This window comes from Pagrus pagrus (assembly GCF_965226575.1).
Source record: "Pagrus pagrus genome assembly, chromosome: 18".
NCBI classification, from domain to species: domain Eukaryota; kingdom Metazoa; phylum Chordata; class Actinopteri; order Spariformes; family Sparidae; genus Pagrus; species Pagrus pagrus.
The window spans coordinates 8,531,663-8,557,002 of NC_140202.1; the positions used below are offsets into that span (position 1 = coordinate 8,531,663).

Genomic DNA, 25,340 nt, shown 5'->3' on the forward strand with positions numbered 1-25,340 from the left:
GCTTCTTCAGCTCTTATTAACTGGAGAAGAGTTGCAGGCTTTTAAACTCTGTGGCCACATGAGGGCCTGTTGGACCCACGGCCCACGAGTGGCCCTAACGACTCTGTAAGGTCACGCCCACACCGAGTTTAAAAGCCTGCAACTCCCCTCCAGTGAGTTAGAACTGAAGAAGCCTCTTGGATGAGAGGTGAAAAGTCTTCAAGAAACTGAAACAAGTCCAGTTACCTACGATACAGCACTTAGGATTAATTTATATGGTTTTGAATTCTCCAAATTAGGTCAAATAATGCCATTTGTCAATTCTAAATAATTTGATTATTATTAGAGCCCGGCCAATATATTGGCTGGCAGATATTATCAGCTGATATTGGTCTATCACAGATACCACATTACATATATGTAGCCAATATTTGCTGATATGAAAAGATTATAATGATGAAAAAGATGCTTTAGATAATATATAATTAAGAAATTCCCAGTGAAGTTTACTGTTTTATTATTGTGAATTAAGTTTATTGTTCAACTGTGAAATGTTCTGTCCTCTTTACATTTCTTTGTCAGAAGTGTTTGATAACCACATTTGAGGCATCATTGCAATAGATTTGTGTATATCAGCTGATGTAACAATAACAATTATTTACTCCCTAATATCCACTAGTATCCACCTGCTTGAAACTGTCTTTTACCTTAGACTGAACTCAAAGACAGTTGTCCTAACAGTTACATTACACAGTGTGTGCAAAGATTAAGTAACTATTAATTTGTAGAATATGATGTTGGCCCATTAGTGTATACACCTGTCACCTCTTAAATATTTGATTCATACTAGGAAGACTGGAAAAGGCATTCTCCATGCACCCTGTGGTCAGTGTTTAGTTAGGTAGATGCTGTACAATATGTCCTCCTAAAGGAAAAAAAGCTCTTAAGTGTGTTCGATAAATTTATTTGGAGACTATTCAGCACACTCTGGTGTTCAGTCCTCTCAGATCTCAGCAGGTTTGGCCTCTTTATTAGTTCCTCCATCATCCACTACTTCCTGTTTGTATGTTGTAAAGCACTCTGTGAAATCGGTTATAGAAAGCTGCTAAATATTTAATTTGTTATTTGAAAGGTTGCATCACTTGCAAAGAGCTCCAATTTGTCTGCCAGTAAGTTTACAGTAATGTAACCCATCAATCGTCACCCAAGCCCTGCTGTCAGTGTCTTCACTGCTGAACATACAGACAACAGAGACACCACAAAGTACTTACAAAACAACTTTTAATTGTAAGAACCTCCCACATCATCGACAAGGAAGACACAAATGTACCTGACACATTATTTAACATAAACTGTCGAAAAATATTGATTGGAATTTCACATCCCCACCACCGTAATCTTCAAAAACATGTTTATAAACCAATTATATTAAATGGCAGTTTGTTCATCATCCTTTACAAACAGTTGGTTGTATCTGTGAAGATTCAGGTGGGGTATGATTGGAAGGACACGGTTTGGTTCCTTCCTTGTTTGTACAATTAGTCATTATCACAGTAACCTGTACAAAAATTCCTAACAAACCTGCACAGCCATATGAACCAGTAATACACAGAAACAACAAAATGAGCTTTTGTCAGAAGTCATAAAGATGGAAGCATTTTCAGGCTCATACAAATGTGGATTTGACTTTAAAGAGTGAGCGACAGATAGAAGAGGTAGATGCGCAAGAAGACAATACAACGGTAATATTTGTAGGACAGCAACTTTAAAGGGATACCTTGGTGTTTTAACTTTTCATATATTGTTACTTTTACACTTACTGCAAGATCATTTGTTCATGTGGTTACATTGACTCATTGCATCATTGATACTGGTTTGCAATTGAAATGATGTAGTGTTACAAGACAAGAGGGGAGTACATTTACTTTATGATCCATAAGAATCACCCAAGTTAACAAAGGTATAGTATTTTATTTAAGAGTTTGGTGAGGAATAACAGATTCCAAAAGCCCAGGTATCCCATGAACACTATATGGCGTAGAAAAGGATCGACTGAAATTAGCCCTGTTTTTGCTACGTTCTTATCACCGCCTGTCAACAGAGGTGGTGGTATGAGGAAGTTAAAGCCTAAAATGTCTGTGTCCACGACAAATCCAATACCTTCCTGAATTTAGGCTTTACATAGAGAGTATTATACCTGTCTTGGTCACCTATGCACACACAATCTTTTCCTTATCTTGCATTTTAATTAGCCTACTACTATCACTGAGTTTGTCTCAATCACAATCACATCAACAAACTGTAACTCTTAATAACGCGAGATGCACTTCTAAAACGAGAGAACTGCTTTTCCATTAGTTTCAGTATGTGCAAACAAAGGAACGAGACACATTTTACAGCACTAAACTTTAAATGTAGGCACTGTGGAGTTCTGGATGCTCTCTGAAACAACAAAAGACTATACAAACTGTCTTATGATCACCAACTAACTATTGAAAACACTTTAACAAAAAGGAATTATTATTCTCATGCAAGACATTTACACTGATTCACATAAAAAAAAAGTACAAAAATGTCAAATATTTCTTGGCACAATCAGTGAGGTTCATATATAAACCAGCATTTCCTCATTTGTCATGGGAAGCTTTGTCAACAACCTTCCAGGTTTAAGATTAAAAATCGAGGTGTTTCCAGTGACACTCAATGAAGTGGAGCCTATGAAATCAAACCTTCTCTTTGAACATGTCACTCAGTGCGGAAAGGCTGAACTGTTGGTGAAAACAGTGCTGTGAGCAAACTCTTCATATGACGTGTGCTTGTTAAATGGTGTCGACGTCAGATAACAGAGCCTGCTAGTTGTAAAACATTAAAGACACTGTTGCCTAAATGTAGTCAACAGTGAACTCAGGATGTGAACTAGGTTTTACAAAATTTAAAATTGAGCTGGAAGACCGTAATAAAAAAAAGCCAAACACGACGCTTGATTTGGTCACATTCGCATACATTTCAGTTTGGAGAACACTGTCAGACTACATTAATGTGTATAGACAACGGCACCCTAATACTAGATCCTGGCAGGATTTAAAACTTTGATGTAGGACAAGGCCCAAGTGGATCTGTTAAAAATGTCAACAAGCGATCACTTTGTTTCAGGGATTTCAATCAAAAATGTGACAGAGGTCAGAGGTCATGTAAACATGATTTAAGGCCTTTTTAAATCATGTTGCAACAATTATGTTTTTCTTTCATACCAGGTGACATTTTGTAGAGAAGTGGCCTTCTTTTTAAAAGATATGACAAAATAAAACTATATAAATGCTGGTTTGTGTCACCTAAATGTTCTGTATTGCGGCTCTGTCTTTTCTGCTGAACAGTTTCAAAGCTTTAGTCAATAAAACCCTGATTTAATAATTGTATGTGTCCAGTTATCCAACATTGCATCGGTGTTGGCTTCAGCAGACATCAGCCTATATAAGGTTGAACACCGAGTATAACATTTCTGTAATGGTTTTTATGGTGTTTCATTTTGGAATTCAACTCTTTAATTAGCTTAGAATTGTCTGTTGATAAGGAAACCCTCTCTTACCTTTTCACTGAGTGAACAGAAATCACAACATACAGGCATAAAAAACAAACTACAAAAACACACAATAGCCCAATTCTGACTGGAAGTACTAGTAACATGTCAGTGGAAATGATGCTTCTTGTGCTGGTTGTTCTTTCAAAGAATGCAACCCCTATTATAAGTCCTGAATGTCTGTGCTTGTTGGCATGAGAGGCAGCTTACTGACTGGTGTCTCTGTTAGCTGAGGAGTGTAGTGGATTGCAGGAAGAGTCAGAGAAATGCATGCAGAAGTGAATGCTGCTATGTGTGTCATATATACGTTTATATGTATTGTGGATGTGTTTGAGACTCTCGTTTGTTTGACTGTGTGACTGTATGAGTGTGTGTGTGTGTGTGTGTGTGTGTGTGTGTGTTCCTCAGCAGTTGAGAATAGGTCTGTTTCTGTCTTGTCTGAATGGGAACGCGGAGCTGTCAGAGTCGGACTTCCCTCTGTGGGGACCCAGTGTCGCCACGGCCTGGAGGGCGACACACAAGTACGTGGTTAGAAAGAGATGTCTGCATACACACAGTGATGTCACCAGGGGACAAAGACACGCCCTTATCAACAGACACGTTTACACACCTTTCTGATAGCTGTCCAATCCTCCAGGACGTCCAAGTCAGGCAGCATATAAACAATATATGGCCGTGAGTAGAGTTAAGGACAGTGCCACAGGAAGCAGGAAGGAAGGCAAAACTAAACATCGAGATACCAGTATTTGGGATTTGTAAATTAGTAACAGTAGAAGTACTTAGTGGCATCAATGTGAAGAGTAACAGAGGTATTAACAGAGGAAGGATATCAGACACCACTGAAGGTCGTCTCCTTTTCTTATCTGGACTCAAAGCATCTCGCCTCTTCTTCCTTCCTGTTACCTCATCGTTCCACAGCTCTGATAAAAGAGACACAGAGAAACAGACAGATTCAAATGCTTTGTGCATGAATACCATATGTTCTTATTCCTGTGATTAAAATGCGTCTAGTTGCCCGTGCTTAACATAAAAATGTAATGCTTGTGTTCTGTGTGTGCTACCTGATGTAATATCTATGCTGTGTCTGTCTTCCTCAAGTCTTCTAATTTTCTCCTCCAGTTCACTCTGTACTGTATCAAACAGCAGCAGCTTCTCACTCTGCACACACACACATACACAAAAGCAGAGACATAATATTAGAGAAAACAATCAGATCAAAGTGTGAATCCAAATAAATACACCACAGCCAGTTGCATAGATCAAATAGCAATCACTTAAAATTCAAATCAAATTATGAATGCTTAATGACTGACTAAGTGTAAGGATTGGGGTTAGGCATTTAATTATGGTTAAGGTTAGGGGCTTGGGCCTGTGTCAGTAAAGGGTCTCACAAGTATCAATGCATAAAAGTATGTTTTTGTTGGTCTGACCTCCCAGTGTTGGCATGCTGCCTGGGTCTCACACTCGTACTTGTTCTTCACAGACTCCAGACACAACTCTCTGTAGATACCTGAAAAAGGTAGAGGGGAAAAACACAAGAAGTGAGTGAATGAGGATGCCGGAGTGTGTAAGCACTTATGAGTGTGTGTCTGCGTGTTAAAGTTACCTGCCACCTTGGTGCGGACCTGCATGTTCTCCAGCAGTACTGCCAGAGGTTCCAGATACTCTGCTGCCCGGCCGGCCTCCACCTCCGTAAGCTTGCTGTTCACCTGACTGAGACGCTCACGATACAGCCTACACACAAACACAGATGTAACTATGGCCAGTGCCAATTCACATGAATGACCTTTTTAATAATAATCATGATAATTAAAAAACATGTTATGTTTTTAAGATTCAAAGTAAAAAATAAACTTGACAAAAATGCATGTGGCATCTTACTGGTCTTTGAGATCTGTGAATTGTTTCTCCAGATTGGACATTTCATCAAGACACTCCATCCTCCTCCGCTCACAGTCCTCCTCATCCATTTCTGGAACAACAAAAACACACACACACACACACACACACACACACACACACACACCTCTATGTTAGGTATTATGAGTTTATGATGGAACAAGGAAGCTTCTCAAGAGCTGATATGGAAGCAAAACCCGCCAGACATATATTTCTGCCAGCCATGTAACCTTAGCAAAGTGTCTCAGGATGACTCATACTCATTATGAATGTCCAGTCAGAACTTTGACTTCTTGTAACATTAACATCATATGAATAAGAAAGTTTGGCTCATTTTCTGGTGTTTCAGACTCTCTCACCAGAGCTGTCTCCATCCTCGGAGACAGAGGAGGTGTCAGAATCCTCCTCCTCTGAGCTGGATGCCTCTTGCTCCTGATCCTCCACCTCCATCTCCTCTGCTGTGATATCCTTCTTCTCCCGGTCACGGTGCACCGGCATGGCAGCAAGTGTACTTCAGACTGGTCGTGTTGGACAGAAAGACAATGTAAGGGTTATTTAAGCTGTTCTACCTACAACAGATACAGGTTTACATTTTAGTGTTGCTGATGATTTCCCATCTGTGTGATGCCTGCTTATACCAGCATGAGTGTGTAATAGTTGAGAGGTGACTTTACAGAATGGTCATGTTTGAACATTAAGGGCAAATTTGATATGGCCACAACTATTATCCCATTGATGTATTCTTGTTATATGAGTATAAAGACTAAAATAATTTGGCAGTTCAAAGTTATTACAAATAATTACAAATGACTCGTTGAGTCTACAATTGTTTTTTCATTCAGTTGTTTGTGTAATTTCCCCATTGTTGTTTACCAAATGTAAATTGTGATGTGGGGTTACCAATGATATGTTTCTCTTTATTTATCTATATACGTATGGTGGCTCAAACTGGAAAATTCTTCTTGAAATGTGTGAAATACTGTGTTACGTCAAAGGACATCCCTGAAAACAAGAGTGACCCCCCCATATAATTGTTGGCTTTATCATATTGCTTGAGAATGGTTGTTAAAAGGTTCCTCATGCAAAACACTTTCAACCAACAGGGAGACCTAGTTTTGCCCTTATAACACTGAATTATTTAAGATAAATAAACATTAACGATAACACATCAAGTTAGCATTACGTTAGCATATTAGCTAGCCAGTGTAGTTCAGTAGCAAGAATGATTAGCCCGATTTGTTACAAAAATACATTAACAAAGAAGCTAAAAACTAAATCATAACTCACAAGGTGGGGAGGTGCAGGACGTTCGTGAGAATGTTGTAATAAAAAACAATTTTCAGAGAAAGAGGCTTAAACTTATTTTTCTGTTCTCGGTTACAATTCACTCGCGTGCCTCAGCTAAGCTAAAAACAAATCCCACCAAGGCGCTATTATTTGTATAGGGAACTGTAGTTTTCTGTATCGCTAACATTCACATAACTGAAAGTCTAACAACCAGCCAAAAACTACGTTACCCAGGATTCAGCACTGTCGCTTGAGGCGGAGAGTTCGAGCAGAATAGTCGACAGGCTTTTAAAACTTTAACGCCAGTAAAATTGGAAACGCTGTTTGTATCAAAAGTATAATACAATGTAATAACCTTCGTATGTGATACAGTTAAGACTGAATATCGAAAGTTAGCTAATTGTTTAAATATGTTGGTGTTGAATTTCTCTGGTATCCATTATTTTGTTGTCCCCCCTTCCTCCTCCGCCATGATGTTTTCAAGTGAACAGCCCAGCTTGCTAACAAGCTAGTTTAGCCATCAGGCTGCGGACTGTTGTGGAAGGGAGGTGCGATGGATGGATGCTTTACCCCGCTACGTTTTACATATATGTCTTAGTTCAAACAGAATGCGCCTTCTCCGACTGAACCTGCCCCTTGATATACTCCGCGCAGTTGAGGAGGGCTGCTAGGTCGCAGCGTAGCGTTAATAAATGACCCAGGAGCACCGGGGTTTCGTTATAGTTGGAAGATTAACGCTAGCTGAGGCTGTTTAAGTGGCTACACAGCTAGCCCCTCCTTGCTGTCTACCATCGCATTCTTGTGTCTTCTGCGCCAGGAATGTTTTCCAAAAAGCCTCATGGGGACGTCAAAAAATCAACACAGAAAGTGTTGGACCCAAAGAAGGACGTGTTGACGAGACTGAAACACCTCAGAATAGTCATAGGTAAGTTATAAAATTGTGATCAAGCAGTAAACAGGTTAGCTTCTACGTGCCAGTCTGTGCATATAGGGAATGCCACACCAAACTCATCTCGACAATCACGAAATTAAAAGTTGCGTTGAATGTAAATAGAGACGCAGCCTTTTGTAACAAACTTTAAGATAATTTCAGGTTTTTTAGCATCCATTGACAAAATCGGCATTTCACATGTAGTCCATTGAATAGCACTGGATCACTTATTATATATATATTTTACCGTCGTTCATTAATGTTAATGTTTTGCTCTTTATGTATTTCCAGAATGACTATAATAGGAAGTGATTGGCCTTATGTGGACAGGCTAAAACCGAAAGGTGTTTTAAAAGGAAATGACACTAGATGTATCCACTGTAAACAAATGTTAGAAGAGTGTTTAAAGACGTGTTAATAACACAGTTAAAGCTCGTGTGCAAGTGGCAATTCCGATACCAATGTGTGTATGACAGATTGAAATGTAGGCACACCAATGGCACAAGCTGTCAGGCTGTTGTGATTTTTCCAGGGGTGTGCCCGGTGTTGAACAAAGACCTGGTGTGAGAAATGCTGAGCGTTAATTTTTTAACATGTGTTTAGATGTATTACAACACAACACCAGCTGCAGTGTTTTTGTTGTGTGGGAAAATAAGGAGGATGCCAGGGTACTGAGTCTAAATAAGTGTGTGTGTGTGTGTGTCTTTCATGCTCTCACACATGTACACACCCACAAACACACACACACACACTGACCAGAGAGGGAAACAGCCCTACTATTTCCTCTCTGTCTCTGTACAGTAGCTCAACTTCCTGTTTCTATTGTAATAGCTACTGGGGCGGGCGTGCGTGTGTTATGTGTGTTATGTGTGTGTGTGCGCAGGACAGAGACAGAAAGGGGTGTGCCCCCTCTCTGTGCTCTTTGGGGAACACAAGACCTTGATAGCAATCACAGAGACGTACACACACAAACACACTTCCAGCCACATTGTTTGAGAAGGAATGCTCAGACAGCTGAACAATAGCTAGCCAAACACTTTGAACGATCATGGTGCCAGACCACAACTTGAACAAAATGTATATGGGCACTATTAGTTGCAGCACTGTTACGAATTGATAGCTGGAGCAATGACACTTTAGAGAGCACGCAGGCTGAATGATATGCCTCACAGCAAGAATTACTTGTCCATGTTGCTGATGATGCAGCCATTATTCATTCAAAACCTGCCTTTGAGCGACCAGTTTTCTATACCCAGAACACAAGACCATCTCCTGAAAAATGTCTACCTTGGCCATAGTAGCAAACAAAGAGTGAGCAGTAAGAGTGCTGTTTTAAAGTTTTGTAATAGTTGATATCTGACCTGAAAGAATGGTTATACAAGAAGCTATTTCATCACTTTGCAATCCCTTTGATGCAATCAGGTTATGAAGTAACTGCTCCCCATGCATATTTGATCCTGTTGTCGATGTCAGACCAAAAAACAAATAGCTGGCCCCACAGTTGTATTTAGGATGCAGACTAGGGCTGCGTGACATGGTTGAAAACATCCTATTTCGTTTATTTACAGAAATATTTGCGATGCATTATGATTCAAGATTAGTGGGAATAATCATTTCTGCATTGAAATTTTCCTTTTCCCTGAAAAAACTATTGAAATCATGATGATGTGACATGTGTTGGGGTCTCGAACGTACACGTTTTCTTGCATCCTACAAGATTTGTAGGCTAGGTCATCTCTGCAGCGCTGCACTACTTCATTATAGTGCTGTTTTGTCACACATTTTACCTTCATCAAAAAACTGCTGCTTTTGTGATTTGAATACTGCACATGGCCATGTTGGGATTTTGTTTGTATTTCAATAAATTCTGCAGCCCTAATGCTGCCTAAACTGACTACATTATCATTATTAACATAACGTAGCTATAGTCTAAATGACAGAAGATGCCACCTCCATATCACATTACAGGGTCAGAATTTCCTTCCATTGTTAGAAGGCAAACACAGCCTTTCTGTTCCTATCATGACTTTAACTTAAAGGTTTACAAAAAGCCCTTATTTAAGTAAGGTAATATAAAATGATGTTTTGATGGCATTTTATGGTACTTTCTTATTCAGTATAGTTTAGTCTTGGTAAAAACAGACTCAAGACCGTTATAGAAACTGCTTATCATTTTTATGGATTGCTGATTCACACTTGTTGACTGCAACATAGAATAATGGGTAAAAGTAGCTCTGGTCGGCGCAGACTGAGGTCTGAACCAAAATAACAGTGCTACTACCCAATTTTGCAAGACTGAGCAGAGACTAAATAATTTTCTAGCTTCTGTACATCAGCTTACGAGATGGCGTAGTGTTAAAATTGTCAGTCCCCCAGAGGAAAAGATAGAAAACCACTCAGCTAAGCAGCTAAGACCTTACAAGGGCAACCACTATGGCACAGAACACAGACGGCCTCAGTGTGTGTGTATGTGTGTGTCAAAGGTTAGCTTTAAGACTTCATATAAACAAACCCAGAGACTATCACTAGAGACTCTTCCGTGTCCTTGTGTGTTTTCTTTCAGTTTGACCCTGAATTATTGCAGTGGTTGTGTTCTCTGTAAAAGTGTGTGTTTTATCTCTGTATCAGTGTGTCTCCTTAATGACAGACAGTGCTGTTGAGATTTAGTCCAGAGCACATAAGATTAATTTCCCACCTTTTAGATCTGTACATCTGAATCTGTAGCTGGGAGCCAGACCGGGCTGTGGGTCTTTTCTACTGCATATTTAGAGAACCCAGATGCTGCAGTGAGGTTACGTTCCTCAAACTCATTTTACGCAGACGCTTTTGTCCAAAGCGACTTACAGTAATTCAAGGACACTTCGACATGCAGGGGAATTGAACCAGTGACCTTCTGATAACAAGATGCTGGCTCTACCCCTGAGCCACAGCCAGCCATAATTCCTAATGTACATTTAGATATGTGTGGTGTTCATAGTGACAGGGTTTTCCCTTATTGTTATAAATGTCTTTAGATTTCAAAGTCGAAAACATTTAGACTAAAATGGATGGAGAAGAGCCTATAACTGGTTTAATCTCCATTTTTAAATTGACACTACTTATATATATATTTATCCTGAAGTTGTCTTCCTTTTCCACAATGTTTTTATTGCTGTTATTTCATTTTTCTATTGTTCCCTGAATACAGCTATGAGAGTGAACAGAGAGATGGGTTCCACTCAAGTTGAGATGAACATTAGATGTTTTTTTCATGTATAATGGAAGGCTGGTTAAGGAGATGCCAAAGTTTTATGAACGTATGATGTGAGAAATGAAAATGAGAGTGGTCATGGAAACGGATTGAAGTTAAAATTTCTGGAAGAATCAAAGACAAGTTTGTTGACAGTTTGTTTTAACCTTGGTGTTCTTCTTCTGTGTGTGTGTGTGTGTGTGTGTGTGTGTGTGTGTGTGTGTGTGTGTGTGTGTTATTTGATTCTCACCTTTTTTTCTTTTCTCATTTTCCAGAAAATGCCGAGCCTTCGGAGCTGAAACAGTTCTTCGACCTGAACTACTCCCATATCTACTATGTCTTCTTTGAGAACTTTGTCACCATTGAGGTCAGCCTCAAGCAAAAAGGTAAGTTTTACTCGATGTCAAGAACCAAACAATTAAGCTGAGCTCTGATTGGTCAACTTTCACCGTAATAAATGTATCATAGCTGTTTAGCTATATGATTGCGCTTTATCTCAATCTAATATATGTGTTTTAGGTCACAAGTCACAGAGGGAGGAGCTGGACTCCATCCTCTTCATCTTTGAGGTAATAAGATATATTACACTTTCCTCGCTAAAATGGAAATCTAGATAAAACAGAAAAAAGCCTTACTTACTCGATTCAACATGGCTACAGCACGGAGCTCTGACATTTTGTGAAACTCAATCACTCAAGTGTTTGTGATTCTGTGTGCTCCAACTTTCTGTTGTTGGTCTCGGTCAGTACCACAGCAACCAGCTGGCACTGACCTCAGAGTGAGACCACTGGCATTTAGCAACACTCAGACCTGGTTGGTGGTGCTTAGAGCAGCCAGGATAAGATAGCAGAGTAAGTATGTGTGTGGTCCTGACCTCCATTTGGCCCCTTGAACACTTTATATTCAGAACAAGGCTCGGCAAAGCACGACAAGTCCAGTGAGTATTTGAATAAAAGAATGTGTTTAACATAGGTTTCCCTGATAACTATTAGTTCAAATTAGTGTAGTACAATGAACAATGTTTTAGAATTATTGATTGTATGTGTTCATGGAGCAGTTTCTTCCATCATTATTGTCTGAATCCAGTGAATAACCAGCCAACCAGTGACATTATAATCATTAAACGGTATCATGGTAAATGAGACAGGTCATCATGATATACAGTATATTTTAGGTTATTTTTAGGTTATATAAAACTTGCTCATAACATAACAAGTCATGTTGTAATTAATAATAATAATTTTCTCAATATGATCATCTTTTCTTCCCCCCCCCCCAGAAAATCCTCCAGCTCCTGCCAGAGAGAATCCAGAGCCGATGGCAGTTCCACAGCATCGGTAACAAAACCCACCCTCAACACCCTTTCCTGAAAAATATGAGTTAAAGTAGATCTTATTCATGTGAGTGTTGTTAAATTAAGTTCAACCAGTGCGGCCACTCACCTGACAGATTAACTGAAGTTTGGCAACTATTTTTTTTCACCAATTCAAAATCATTCATTAGATTTTAATATTTACAGATGTGGCTAAGCTTACTCATTGTGCACTGTAGTTTTGAAATGTCCAAGCTGACATTTCTTTCTCTCTCAGGGCTGATTCTCAAGAAGCTGCTGCACACTGGGAACTCTCTGAAGGTACTGTTCTGATTGGCTGGTAGCTCTGCGTCAACCTGTCAGTCATAGCATCTAGATTTAAATAATGTTGGTTGTTGTCATGTGTTAGCTACTCTTATCCTAAAAGCAAATTGACTGCTTAAAACAAACCCTCATCTTAATGACAGGGTCTGTAAGAAATGTAGTCTAAAGTTGGACTAAACTAATATGTACTAGTAATATGTACTCATTTAGGTTTTTCCTCAGGCCTCATCTGTCCCTCTCTCATCTTCACTGTAGATCCGTCGTGAAGGTGTGCGCTTGTTCTTGCTGTGGATGCAGGCGTTACAGAGTAATGCAGAGCGTGAGCAGCTCTGCATGTTTGCCTGTTTGATTCCCGGCTTCCCAGCTCCACTCTGCCATGGGACCCCGCGCACGCTGGACACTCTGATCAACCCACTGCTGACTTTAACAGAGAGTTAGTAGAAGAAACACACACACACGCACACTGGAGTCAGATTGATCAGTGAGCTCAACATTCACTGTACCTGACAAGATATAGTATTTTGGATAAGATTTGGAACCCCATAAATGTTTTCGACCATGTGTATACAGATGTATTCAATGTATTTCACAAACAAGAACATATTTTGCAGTATTTATAGTGATAAAAACATTAAATATACATTATTATTTTCCCCCGCTGCAGGTCAGGTCACCCCAGAAGAGATCACTCCACTGGTTCCTCCCCAGTCAGGTGACAAGAACCAGGAAGACCTCACTGCTTACTTTTTAGAAGCTCTGCTCAAATACATGGTAAACCAGGTATTATCATCATTTCTTACTAACACACTAACACTACATAATTACACTTTTGCAAATGGTGCACTGCCTTACTAATGCCACCAATGCTAAATATATTGGAGAAACCAGTTATTCTGCCTCTTCTTGACATAATCATGTACAGAAATTTGATGGTAATTCATCCAATCCCTTCCTGGTATAACTAACTCTCTGTTTCATCCTTTATTGACACACAGAGACTTGGTTCTTGTGCTTCCTCCTCTTGCCGCTATTACACGCGTACATACAGTCATACGCACACTGATAACATTCTCCCCTAAAACAATGGTGCGCTTCTCCACTTGACACTATTTTCTGTGTGTAATGCTGCCGTTGTAACACGAGCTTGTTTGTCTTTGTGTGTGTGTCCTACAGGCCAAGTCTCTTGAGTGGCGTTGTAAAGAGAACCATGAGCGTGGCTTCAGCTTCCTCTTTGGTCACTTCAGGAAGTTTTACCTTCCTCACATCTTCCCCAACTTCGCCATGGAAACCAGCCTCTACAGCCCCATACTGGGTCAGTTACATTAGGTCTCTAATAGAACCACTCACAAATGCTTGCTTACAATAACTTCTGGGTAGAAAATCACTGTGTAACGTAGGGTAAATACAGTTGAATTTTTCAAAAGTGGCTGTACTCGATAGCATGACATACAGGTGATTCGATCAATAGTGGATACTGTAAATCCAGTCACCACTTGGAGCACATTGAATACTTGTAATTGTAATTTTGTAATCACATGAATAAAGAGTTTCCTCTTTCCCTGTAGATGTGCCTCCGATGCGTCCGAAGCCCTACTACAGCGTGGTGCGCAGGGAGCAAGACGGTGGTGAAACAGTGTATTGCACCAAGGAGAGCTTCCTTCAGGCCCGAGTCATCTTCATTCGCTGGCTGGTTTCCTTCTGGCTCGAGCCACGACCCAACACACAGACACACATCCCAGGAACAGAGGGAGAGATTGTTCCCAAGAACATACAGGTTACACACACATATTTTTGCAATAGACAGAAAGTGTTTTTGTTGATAATTAATCTGCAGATTCTTTTATCTATTGTATCTGTTATCAGTTAGTTGTTGTTTTTTTCAACAAGATTATCAGAAGTCCAAAATCTTAAAATATTCAGTTTTAAAAAGTGTAGAAGACTGAAAATAGTCACATGGAAGATGCAGGAACCAGAGAATTTTGGCATTTCTTTTTCAGAACTTGTTCAAGATAAGATTATCCAAGTAAGCAATACATATCAATTTTCATTAAATGATTTACAAAACAATTGTCAGAGCTCTGTCAAAAAGAAAGCCAAGACTACTAGACCTCAGGTGTTTGTGAAAGATTGACATATTTGCCTAAAAGGATATTAAATAATATGAAAATATTCCATAACACAAGATTTGCACATAGCTGACAAGATGGCAAAGTGTTAGTTTACTTTTATGTATATTTGGAACATTATCATCTGTTTTTTTTTATTTATTATTTTTTTATTATTATTTTCTTACCTCGTTGTTTAACCCAAATTTTCCCCTCCAGCGAGCAGCAGCCGGCCTGGCAGCTCGCTCAGCAGGCAGCTCAGACGACAGTGGTGGAGGTGGAATTCGGTCTGACAGCCACCTGGAAGGCAGTGGGTCATCTGGGTCAGGTGGAGGCAGCATGGGGTTATCTGGGGGTCCAGGGGCTGGGGGTGAGCCTGAACAAAGCCACTCCAACACATCCACATTGACAGAGAGGGAGCCCAGCTCCTCCTCACTCTGCTCCATGGATGAAGAGCAGCTGACGGACATGGAGGTGGTGAGGAGAGTACTGACCAACTCCAGAACCAACGTCAACTTCATCACTGAGATCTTTAGACAGGTGAAAGAGGAATAACCTTATTGACATTCACTTTCATGTATTGTTTTGTCTGCATTGGAATAGATCTAGGTGGCATTTTTCTAACATTTATAAATTTACATAGATTTTATGTGCAGTATCATTAGTCCAACTGTTAATTCTGTTTTTTATACAATGTGTCTATGTCTATGTAACTGGTATTTTATATGTTGTTAAGTGTTTTATATTTATGTCCGTCTCTATCAATATAGGCATTTCTCCTTCCCATGTGTGAAGCTGCAGCAATGCGTAAAGTGGTCCGTGTTTATCAGGAGTGGATCTCCATGGAGGACAGGCCAGTGTTTATGAAGGAGCCAGAGGAGGGTCCCTATCCCATAGGAGGTAGTCTAGATTCAGGCTCTCAGCTCGGAGACAAGGAGGATGAGGTAAGGAAGTACCTAAAAATCAGTCGTCAAATCCTTATATGTATCAAGAAAAGGTGGGCCATGTGAACAGATCCCTTCATAGTGATGTACTATGTTAGCTTGGCTACAGTCTGACCAGCCCACTAACAGAGGGATTTTATTTACTTAGTATGGCTTCAACGAAGGATTCATAGCAAGATTCCTGGGCTTGGAATTGTATTTGAAAGCCTCACCATTTACATTATGCTTTTCAAATTTTCAAAAACAGCCATGTTCAGCGAAGCTGATTTGAATGGACCCTTTTCACAGCAGACATTTTGACTTGTCAAAGCAGGAAAAGCACAGGTCTGACCAATAATGTTAATGAGGGCACAATTTTCAGGTGTCCCTGAAAGCCATGCCAGTGAGTGAGCGTGCACTGTACCAGAGTTCTGGACCTAGCTCACCTAAATGGAATGCAGCCATCATTAATGCTGGTGCTTTTCCTTCTTTTGACAAGTCAATATGTCTGTCGTGAAAATGTTCGATTGTTTGCTCTGCCTTTCTACCATCAAACTTCATCTGTTGACATAGTTAGCTATTGGTTAAGTTAATTAATCTGTGGATGGGCCCCCAACATCTGCTGGGTGCTTCACTCCCAAATGACTGAAGTTGATTTAGACTTGTGATATGCTTTCTTTACTTAGCAGAGTTTGCACTGCATCACATTTTCATTTATTTTAAGTTTATGTATTTATTTATTGTATTTATTATTTTTTGTATGTTTACCGACACCTGGTAAGAACATGTTACTGCCTGGCACTGGTAAAAAAAAAAAAAATTTAAGACGAGGCAATTTTTTGTTCATTTTTTAAAATAATTTTGTGACTGTTTGAACATTTTAAAATGTTGAGCTGTTGCTAATACTTTTAGGTAATATCACCTAACTTTGTGTGTATGTTTATTTTCTCAGGGAATGAACAAGGCGATTGACAGTGAATTGCTGGAATACAGCGTTCATGCTGGAGTTCAGACTACACTACAGGTATGAGCCTTGCACATGTAAAATATCTCTGTACATTTCATACATGCACACAAAAGTCTCATCATTGCAGTGTCTTGTTACTGCTCTTACATTAACTAACCTATACCCTTGCATAGTTTTTGAGAAATAGATTGTGGACCCATTTCACATCTATCCTGCTTGTCTCCCTTGCAGGTATTTATCACCCACTCCTCTAACGTTTTCCTAATGGAGCCAGCCAATGATATCAAGATCCTTTTGGAGGAGCATGTCGACATGTGCAAGCGAGTCCTGAACATCTACCGCAGCCTTGTTATGCATGAGACCATGGACCAGAAAACATGGTAAAAAAGAAGCTGCACTGTCACCAGATATACAATAAAAATGTACTTGTTGCTGTGGACTGAGAGATCATCCAACAAATAACACCATCTACATTCAGTAGAGTCATGAGGTTAAAGGTTCCACCACATTTTCTTTCTTTTTAATGTATTTGTTTGTAGGGAGCAGATATTACTGGTTCTGCTGAGGGTGACGGAGTCAGTGATGAAAAGACCTCCATCCATCATGCCCCAGGGCAAGAAGAACAACACATTGTCAGGCAGACTGGCTGGACCTATCTTTCAGGTACATTTCTCTTACTTTATCAAACTGTCTTTTCTTAAGTCAATAAAATTGCAGTTTGTTACAGCACACAGCTCTTGGGAGAGGGACTGCTCTAGATACTAAATATATACAAGTACATTGTATACGAAGACAGATATAACAAAGAAGTCCTGCTGGTACAATGGTGTGATTTCATTATTTATCAAAACACTTAGTTTTGATGAGTAGAGTGCATCTTTAATCCAACTTTCTATCACTTTATTACCATTTTTCTGTCCAGACCTTGATAGTAGCCTGGATCAAGGGGAACTTAAATGTCTACATCAGCAGAGAACTGTGGGATGACCTCCTCTCCGTCCTCTCCTCTCTGACCTGCTGGGATGAACTGGTCACTGAGTGGTCACTCACCATGGAGACCCTCACCAAGGTACTGGAAGTTATTTTAATGACGTTATCCTCCAAGTATTATTATATTTACACTGTGTACGGGTATGATTGATTAAAATTCATTTAACATTTATAATAAAATAATTTAATTTGATTCCACTGTCTTCACTGAGAAATTTAAATTGTGTATTTATACATTTTCTTCCACACAAGTTGTTTTTTCAGTTCAGTTACTTACTATGACACCCGCAGAACATTTTCATTTGAGAAGTAAAGGACAACTACAGTAGAATGAAGGAATCAATAGTTCCATTCCTGTTCCCATACCTGCTAATTTTGCCTCTGTGTTCACTTTCATTTATATGACAGGATTACACTGACTCTATAATAAATATGTTATGACAAATATGTTATGACAAATCATCCTTTTTACCTTAAGCACTAGTTGGTGTCAGAAAATGTCTTTGTGTCTTAGGTGTTGGCCAGGAACCTGTACAGTGTTGATCTGAATGAGCTGCCTCTGGACAAACTCAGTGAACAAAAACAGAAGAAACATAAAGGAAAAGGTTGGTCAGTCACAGGAGAACCTTATTCAACTTTGTTACTGTATAACATGCAGAACGTCCTACCAGCAAACCTGAAACAGACAGATGTCCCATAATATTTAAGATAATTATGATCCAGCTACACAAATCCTTATTTTTGTATGTAATGCGCAACATGTCAAATTGCATTAAATGCATTGAGGACATTAATTGTGAGAATGTCTTGCTTTGGCTGTCAGCAGTTGATCATAAGGATAGTTATTATATTGGACAATTTTAAAATGTACACTACATAAAGATATCCATAAATATGAAACATGACCAATATGAAAGGAACCTAAGAAGAACTGGGATACTTCAAATGACCAAATATGAAAGAAAAGATAATGTGCATCACATCGGAAAACCACACTGTTTTCTGACACATAGTATCAGTGCATAGTCACAGATAGAAGTAACATAGTGCATTGACACGTTCTGTCACCTCCATCCATCAACACCAGGTATAGGTTCAGAGGGCCAGCGACAGATTGTGGATCGTTCCTTCTCCAAAGGCTGGAGCAGAGACCAACCGGTCCAGGCTGCAGCCATGAGGCAGCGAAGTGCCACCACTGCTGGCTCGCCAGGCATCGAAAAGGCCAGGAGTATCGTCCGCCAGAAGACTGTAGGTCAGTATCCCTCCCTTTACACCACTGTCTTCCTCCTGTGTGTGTGGAAATGACAAGTTTAAATCTTTGCTATAAGTCATGTTCAAAGCACAAACTCCCAGCTACCGTTGTGTGTATCGGTTTCAAACTGGCAGGCCTTATGTGTATGTGTGTTAAAGAGGGACGCAACTAGAAGAAACCAGGGAACTGCCTTTCTTCAGAACACTTCAGATAGTTTCTCGTTCTTCTTAAGTCTGTTTTATTTAACTCTCCTCCACCTTTCCCCCCGTGCCTGTCTGACAGGAAGTTGTGGTGTATGCTTACTGTCATTCCTCCACATTGTTTATGCGAAGCCTTCATCTGTGGCCATCAGCGTGAAAGAAATGGTCATAACACCACATTGTACTGAAATACCAGTAGGAGCTTAGAGCGAGATGATGACAGCTCATGATAAATTCAAGTCAGAAGATGAAGTTGGGATGTTGAAATATGGAGGAGCCAATAAGACGTCAACAACTGTAACAGTAATAACTGCCCAAATTCAAATAGCAATTTAATATACTAGCAACATTGGTAAGAAATGCAGTTATAATTTGTGACCAGCTAACACTATAAGTAACATACACATGCGTTTACTCAAAGGCACGATATGTAACAGTTCAGCATTATTATGTTTAAAAACAACTAGATCATTGTTATATGTTTTGTTGAGTTGTGTATTTACATTATCCAAAATGCTTTCAACAATGTTAAAACCCAGAGAAATCGTATTTTCATTCGGCAACGGTGCGTTTCATGTGGTCACCTGTCAATGGCATTATATCTACCCTTTACCCTCTCTAGTTGCTGTAACTTCCAGGGAAACGCTAGGTGTTATGACCAAGAGAGTGAGGAAGGAAGTTGGCAAGCTCGCGACTCGCGTTCTATCTGGTGTAGCAACACTTGTACAAGTTTAAACATTTAGAAATGAGCCCACACATGCTGACCAACATACTTGCAGGTGAGCAGTTGTTTTTGTTGCCCTTTTTCAGTTGAATATTCAACTGGGAATGCGCTGAAAAAATCACGGACTTAGTCAAACTTGCAGATAACCTCACTTTGTGTGACCTAGCATTTAAAAACTGTAGTGCTCCTGTGTATCGTGGTCTCAAGAGGAGGATTTGAGTTGTAACAGAGTGCCAAGCTGCCACCAGCCTCTCACTGTCTCACTGTCTTTCCTCCAGAGCTAACCCTGTGTCACTCCTCCGTCACCTTCCCTGTCTCTTTCCCTCACCATTTCCTCCTTGAACCTTTTTTCCTCATTTCAACACTCTCCGGTCACCTGTCTGTTTTTTCACTAATTTCTTGTCTTTCTCTCCAAATTATCTTTCAATGCTTTGCTTCTGCCCCGTAAATGATTTCTTTCTTTTATTTATTTTCACCATTTTCTTCTCAACATATCTTTGCTCGATCTTCACTGGTCATACTTTTGACACATCATTGTTCTCATTCCCTTCACTTTTCCATCCACCTTTCCTCCACTTACCCCTTCACCTTACTTACTACTGCAATACCCTCTATTCTCCTTTGTTTCCTTTTTTGTTGCCTTCTTTGCTTTCCTTTTCTGTCTCACACTCTTTCCCCCCTTATTCTGTCTCTCTTCTATCTGTTCTTCCCACCTCTTCAGCCCTGCGTAGCTGTTCTACGGGGGACTCTCTGCTGTCCTCAGCCTTTATCCGCAGTGCTAAGAGTGCTCCTGCTCTGGCTCCGCCTCTTCCTGTTCTCCTCCACCACCACCACCCTTTACTACCCCCCCTTGCCGACCAGCTGGCAGGTACACACTCTTTGCACTACCTGTCTGCCTGCCTGCCTCTATGCCTGGAGACTTTTCTGTACGTCTGTCCGAGATTGAAACTTTATGCCTGTTGTCTAGTCTCTGTATCAGTTGTCCTGGTCGTCTATTTGTCATTACTGAAGCAGCAGTTTGCATGTGGTCCATCAGGAATCATCGGCCCTTCCCTTTTTTGACGTGTAATGGGGATGAAAAGTGTGATTTTGAGAAATGCTTAAACATCATAGATGCATCATTCTCCTGAAACTGTGATCTCATCAGCATCGCTTAACATTTTGCATGTGACAAATGGATGATCAAAGCATACTGAAGGTCATTTTTCATTTTTGAAAATGAAGTGAAGAGTTGGGTTATTTTTCCCAAGTTGGCCTGTTGTCTTAATACTGTCTATGATTTACGGTATGTTGTCCTAAAATTATTATGGTTACTGTCGTTGTTTTAACATTATTTGGTATTTTGCCCAGTGAGAGAATGAAATATTGCCTTACCAATACCAACGAGTCTGTCATTGTCACTTTGACACTAACTGTTTCCACTGTTTCTATACTAACTATTTGATGTGAACTGGATATTTTTTACAGGTAGCTGGAGACCAATTATGTGTCTCTGTGTCTGTTGTTTGCATGTGTGCAGGGAACTCGACCTACCTGTTTTGCTGTCTGCTTGTTTTTCTGCCTGTTAACCTGCATCTTTTAGTCACCTGTCTGCCTGCACACAGGTCCCTCTGTCATGTCTTCACCTCTTTCTGCCTGCACTCTTTTTTTGCCTGTTATAGGCATTTCTTTCCCCTTTGTTTCTATGCCTTTCCTATTGATCCCCCTATCATGGATGTTGCCTGGTGTTTAGTTTGATGTCATTGTTTTGGGATGACATTTAATGTGACTCTTACCCTTCTTTTCTATAGGCAGTGGTGAGGATTTAACTTTATCATATCCTCTGCTTGAGTTATTTTAATTTGTTTGTTTGTTTAATATTGTTTTATTTGTGTGTACAATTTGACAACTGATCAAAATAAAAATTTTAACTTAATGAACATAGTGTCACACTACAGATGAGCAAAATACTAACTACAGTAAATTTGGCTTTCTTACAGTTAAATGTCTCTGTGAGTGAGTGCATGCCCTTTGTGGTATGACTTTGCCTGCTTAGCATAATGTGTCATTTCAAAGGATTGTTGTTACTCAGTATGTAACTACAGTGGCCTCACTCCTGTAAGCTGACATTTAAAGAGGAGCTGGTTTTTATTTTTGTGTTTGGTTATACTGTGAATGTGTCTTCTTAGTTGAAGGTGTTTGTAGTGTGGGGTTGAAACAGTTGTCACAAAACTATCTCAGCCAACATTAATGCATCCCAGTTTGTTGTTGTTGTTGTTGTTGTTTGCTGTATCCAGGGTGCAAAATAACTTTTTCTCCACCAGCAAGATGGTTAGTGAATGTTCAAATTTGACCAACTAAATTCAAATATTCCTAAATTGCAGCATATTTTACCAGCATTTGGGTTGTGGCTGGGGCTAATTTTGTGTCCAGGCCGTGTGGCACCTACATAGATACTGACTTTAAAAAAAGGAAGGCGGGCAAAGTCTTTACTCCAAGAATGTATCAGTTTCTGCTTTTGATACTCAGAATTAACACCAGAAAAAGGTTTAGTTTTAAGATCCACATCCTAATTTGATAATTAACCATGGGATGTCCATAGAGACAGTTAGAGCAGATTGCTTCAGCACTTACTTTTTTACACACAAATAATGAAATAAATAATACAATAAAATCAATGTTTCATTTATGTTTAGTTGTCTTTCGTGGTCTTTGTTCACTTTAAAGGGTGTGTATGTCTGCATATGTGTGTTTAAAGAAATCCTTTCCCGTTAACCCCTCCTCTAACCTCACTCCCCTTCCTTCATGTTCCCCTAATTAACAGACCTCGAGGACCCGCCAATCACGCTGACATCCCGGACGTCTCGGATGCGCCACTCCTCCCAGAGCGACGACGCCCCTCCCAACTCTTGTTCTGAGGTCTTCCAGGGAGTGGCTTGTGACCTGGATGGCCCGGCCCCTTCCTCCCTCGCCAGGAGCAGCAGTGCCTCTGACATCATGGAGCCTTTTATCGCAGAGCGGGTCAAAGGTGAAGACCCTCAGAGGGATCCCGCTACGATCCCAAACCCCCCTCACCAACATGCCACAAGTTCTTCCTTACTCGCAGCCAAAAGCCACGCAGCTCAAGCACCCCCACACCCCTCCACCTCCCCCTCTCCCACCCCTTTTACCTTGTCTAATGGTGTTGTTGTCTCGTCCTCAGAGGGACAAGGTGATGGTAGTGTTAATGACCAGTTCTGGCACCAGATTGGCTCTCAAAGGGAAGGTTCTAGTTCTGATTGGGTAAGCGACTGGGGTTCTGCCTTCGCCTGTTCATCTGAAAAGGAAATCGATGTGGAAGAGGGTGAAATCGGGGCTGCGGTGGAGGAGGATGATTTGTTCTCCTCGATTAGGGACTACCTCACTCACAAAGGAGTTGAGAGGAAGGAGGAGGCAGGAGAGAAAGCTGGTCCTGGACATGCTCTAGAGAACAGTGTTGTTACTTTACCTGTGCAAACAGGGGTAGCTAGAACACAAATAGAACACACAGGACAGATCGGAGAGGCAAGACAGGTGGTGAGAGAGGACAGACAGGTAAGTAAATCTGTGAGACATAGCAGTGTTGATTCAACAGAGGAGAATGAGGGAGAGCAGCTGAGCATCTACGAGTGCCTGGAGTTGCAGTGCCAATGGCCGTCACCTAATGCTAGGGGGAGTGCTAGCTTAGAAAGACACACTGGGGACAAAAAGGTAGGAGGAAACACAGGAAGGGCAGCAGGATGGGAAGGGAAATGTGACGTATTGAGAGAAAAAGGAGAAGAGAAGCAGGATGATAAAGAAGCAGCAGCAAAAGAGAGGTCCAGTGTCATTAGACAAGAAACTAACACTGTAGAATCTGAATTCAATCAAACTCCCCACACTTCTGACACAACTAAGGCCAAGATGTCCCGTATTAGCAACAAAAGGCTCCATTCTGGGGGCGTTCATGTCAGCTTCCGGCCCTCAACTGAGTCGGTCCAGTTCCACAACCCCCTTGAGAATAAAGAGGCCCACTGGAAAGCCAGGCTACGCCGCCTCAGTCACTTCCACACACACAGCCACTCAGCTGGGGAGAGGCCTGCGGCCGGGTCAGGTGCCAAGCTGGGAGCAGGGGGTGCAGGTAAGTTTGGGTCTGTAGCTGGGATCAGCCATAGAGCAGGGGCACATGAGAAATTAGCCACTGGGACTGTTATGGATAACAGCGGGGCAGGGAGCACCGCAGTAGCTGGAGGCCTGGAAAGCAGGGCCGGCACTGGAGGGGACAAGGACAAGCAACACTCCGGGTCCTGTGCAGGAGCCAACCTGGACTCTGAAGCTCACTCAGAGATGCAGTCAAGCAGTTCAGGTTTCTCTGGCATGTCGTCAGGGGTGCGTGGTCGTCTGGGACGTTCCGCCTTGCGATCTCGAGCCTCCCGTTCACGCTCCCAGGAGCCCGGCAGCACTGCCTCACGACATCACCAGGGGGCTCTCCTTGGTGGCGTCTACAAGACTGTTGTTCATGCTCTGTCCTCAAAGCCTCGGCCCCGAGGTCAGGGGTCATCCCAAGGCTCGTCGCCACAGCGGCAAGGCCGGGCTGCCACAGGTGACGCATCGCTAAGAGACCTCTACTCCCATGTCCTGGGCTACTTTGGACGAAAGACGACTACGCCAGGTGAGGATCGCAACGAACGAAGCGCTCACAAAGGACACAACAGATACAACAACAAGTTTGGAAAGACAAAAACTCACCAACACACAAACACCAGCAACTCTCTTTTCCTTTTTGGCTGTTTTTAACTGGTTTGTTATGATGGAATGATATTTTTTGGCTGACACTCATCATCTTGCTGCTGGACTGAAATTCAAACTCCCTGTTGATGTGTTTCCTCTTGAACGTAGCCCCTCCTCCAGCCTGCCTCCTGTCAAGGATCCCCCCGCCTACCATACCTTCCCACCTCTTCCTCTACCTCGGAAGCTCCCTCCCTCCTCCTCCTGTCCTCTTTCTTCTCAGGGCTTTGGGGATTTAACCTCCTCTCCTACTCCTCCCTCTCCTCCAACCCCTCCTCCCTCTCCTCGATGTTGCATGCGGCCTCCTCGTGCCTTCTTCGCCTCCCTGGACGCCGGCCCCTCTTCACCTGCACAGGAGGAAACAACAGAAAAACACAACTGCCTGTATTAAAGATAAAAGATCCGATAAAAAGAAAACACCCTTGTCATATATAATACCTCAAAAAAGGCCCAAAATGTTGTGTCATTTTCCAGCTTTGTTACATTTAGATTTAGATGTGAAAGTTGAGTGTATAAAGGTAAATGAATGATGTTAATTATTTTAGAGGAGCATCCAGCAGATGCAACATTTATATGTAAACATATTGCTGTAGTTCATTCTCAGACCACTAGAGTGCAGCATAAGACGTTATTTAAGAATGGCCATCATACTGATAGTTGTATTCACATAGAATTTGAATGGATAAGAAAAGGTATGCACTTTCAAATCGACAATCTTGAATGGTTATTTGCCTTGTACACTGCCACAAGATGATATCAAAAATGATAATTGGTGCACATTTGAATCAACATTACAATAATACCATTTTTCTATTCATTCTAATTCTCAGGGTAGCAGACTGACTTTATCTTAAATATCAGATGTTTAATTTGAGCA

General features: G+C 41.0%; 2 protein-coding genes across 7 annotated transcripts in view; one reads left to right on the top strand and one right to left on the bottom strand.

Moving 5' to 3' along the window:
* Positions 1-1,238: 1,238 nt before the first annotated feature.
* On the bottom strand, positions 1,239-6,869 carry brms1la (BRMS1 like transcriptional repressor a). Its single transcript, XM_084382121.1, has 9 exons — positions 6,743-6,869; positions 5,815-5,973; positions 5,438-5,528; positions 5,163-5,290; positions 4,987-5,066; positions 4,618-4,714; positions 4,394-4,476; positions 4,167-4,238; positions 1,239-4,059 (listed from the first exon to the last, which is right to left on the bottom strand). Exons 2-9 carry the CDS (start codon positions 5,951-5,953, stop codon positions 3,961-3,963), a joined length of 789 nt encoding a protein of 262 aa, XP_084238247.1. The 5' UTR covers positions 5,954-5,973; positions 6,743-6,869; the 3' UTR covers positions 1,239-3,960.
* A 110-nt stretch (positions 6,870-6,979) lies between these two features.
* ralgapa1 (Ral GTPase activating protein catalytic subunit alpha 1) overlaps positions 6,980-25,340 on the top strand; it is a 66,939-nt gene continuing 48,578 nt past the window's right edge. For 2 of the 6 annotated variants that reach the window (XM_084382136.1, XM_084382138.1), the window contains exons 1-19: positions 6,980-7,667; positions 11,178-11,288; positions 11,422-11,471; positions 12,182-12,239; positions 12,492-12,535; positions 12,794-12,971; positions 13,203-13,318; positions 13,712-13,850; positions 14,104-14,312; positions 14,863-15,183; positions 15,414-15,587; positions 16,519-16,590; positions 16,765-16,913; positions 17,073-17,196; positions 17,456-17,602; positions 18,038-18,128; positions 18,611-18,775; positions 20,421-20,567; positions 22,503-24,347. In XM_084382136.1, coding sequence (XP_084238262.1) covers positions 7,562-7,667; positions 11,178-11,288; positions 11,422-11,471; positions 12,182-12,239; positions 12,492-12,535; positions 12,794-12,971; positions 13,203-13,318; positions 13,712-13,850; positions 14,104-14,312; positions 14,863-15,183; positions 15,414-15,587; positions 16,519-16,590; positions 16,765-16,913; positions 17,073-17,196; positions 17,456-17,602; positions 18,038-18,128; positions 18,611-18,775; positions 20,421-20,567; positions 22,503-24,347 — 4,246 coding nt within the window. In that variant the 5' untranslated portion in view covers positions 6,980-7,561. The remainder of the gene's footprint in view (positions 7,668-11,177; positions 11,289-11,421; positions 11,472-12,181; positions 12,240-12,491; positions 12,536-12,793; positions 12,972-13,202; positions 13,319-13,711; positions 13,851-14,103; positions 14,313-14,862; positions 15,184-15,413; positions 15,588-16,518; positions 16,591-16,764; positions 16,914-17,072; positions 17,197-17,455; positions 17,603-18,037; positions 18,129-18,610; positions 18,776-20,420; positions 20,568-22,502; positions 24,348-25,340) is intronic. The other 4 variants (XM_084382137.1, XM_084382140.1, XM_084382139.1 and 1 more) reach the window with 4 other exon arrangements.

Bases quoted from the DNA above. Each gene is read 5' to 3' on its own strand.
- brms1la (XM_084382121.1), bottom strand. From the start codon at position 5,953: ATGCCGGTGCACCGTGACCGGGAGAAGAAGGATATCACAGCAGAGGAG. The intron at 5,067-5,162 runs GTAACTTTAACA...TACCTTTTTCAG, and splicing joins GGTCCGCACCAAGGTGGCAG to GTATCTACAGAGAGTTGTGT. The intron at 4,477-4,617 runs GTAGCACACACA...CTCTTTTATCAG, and splicing joins CAGCATAGATATTACATCAG to AGCTGTGGAACGATGAGGTA.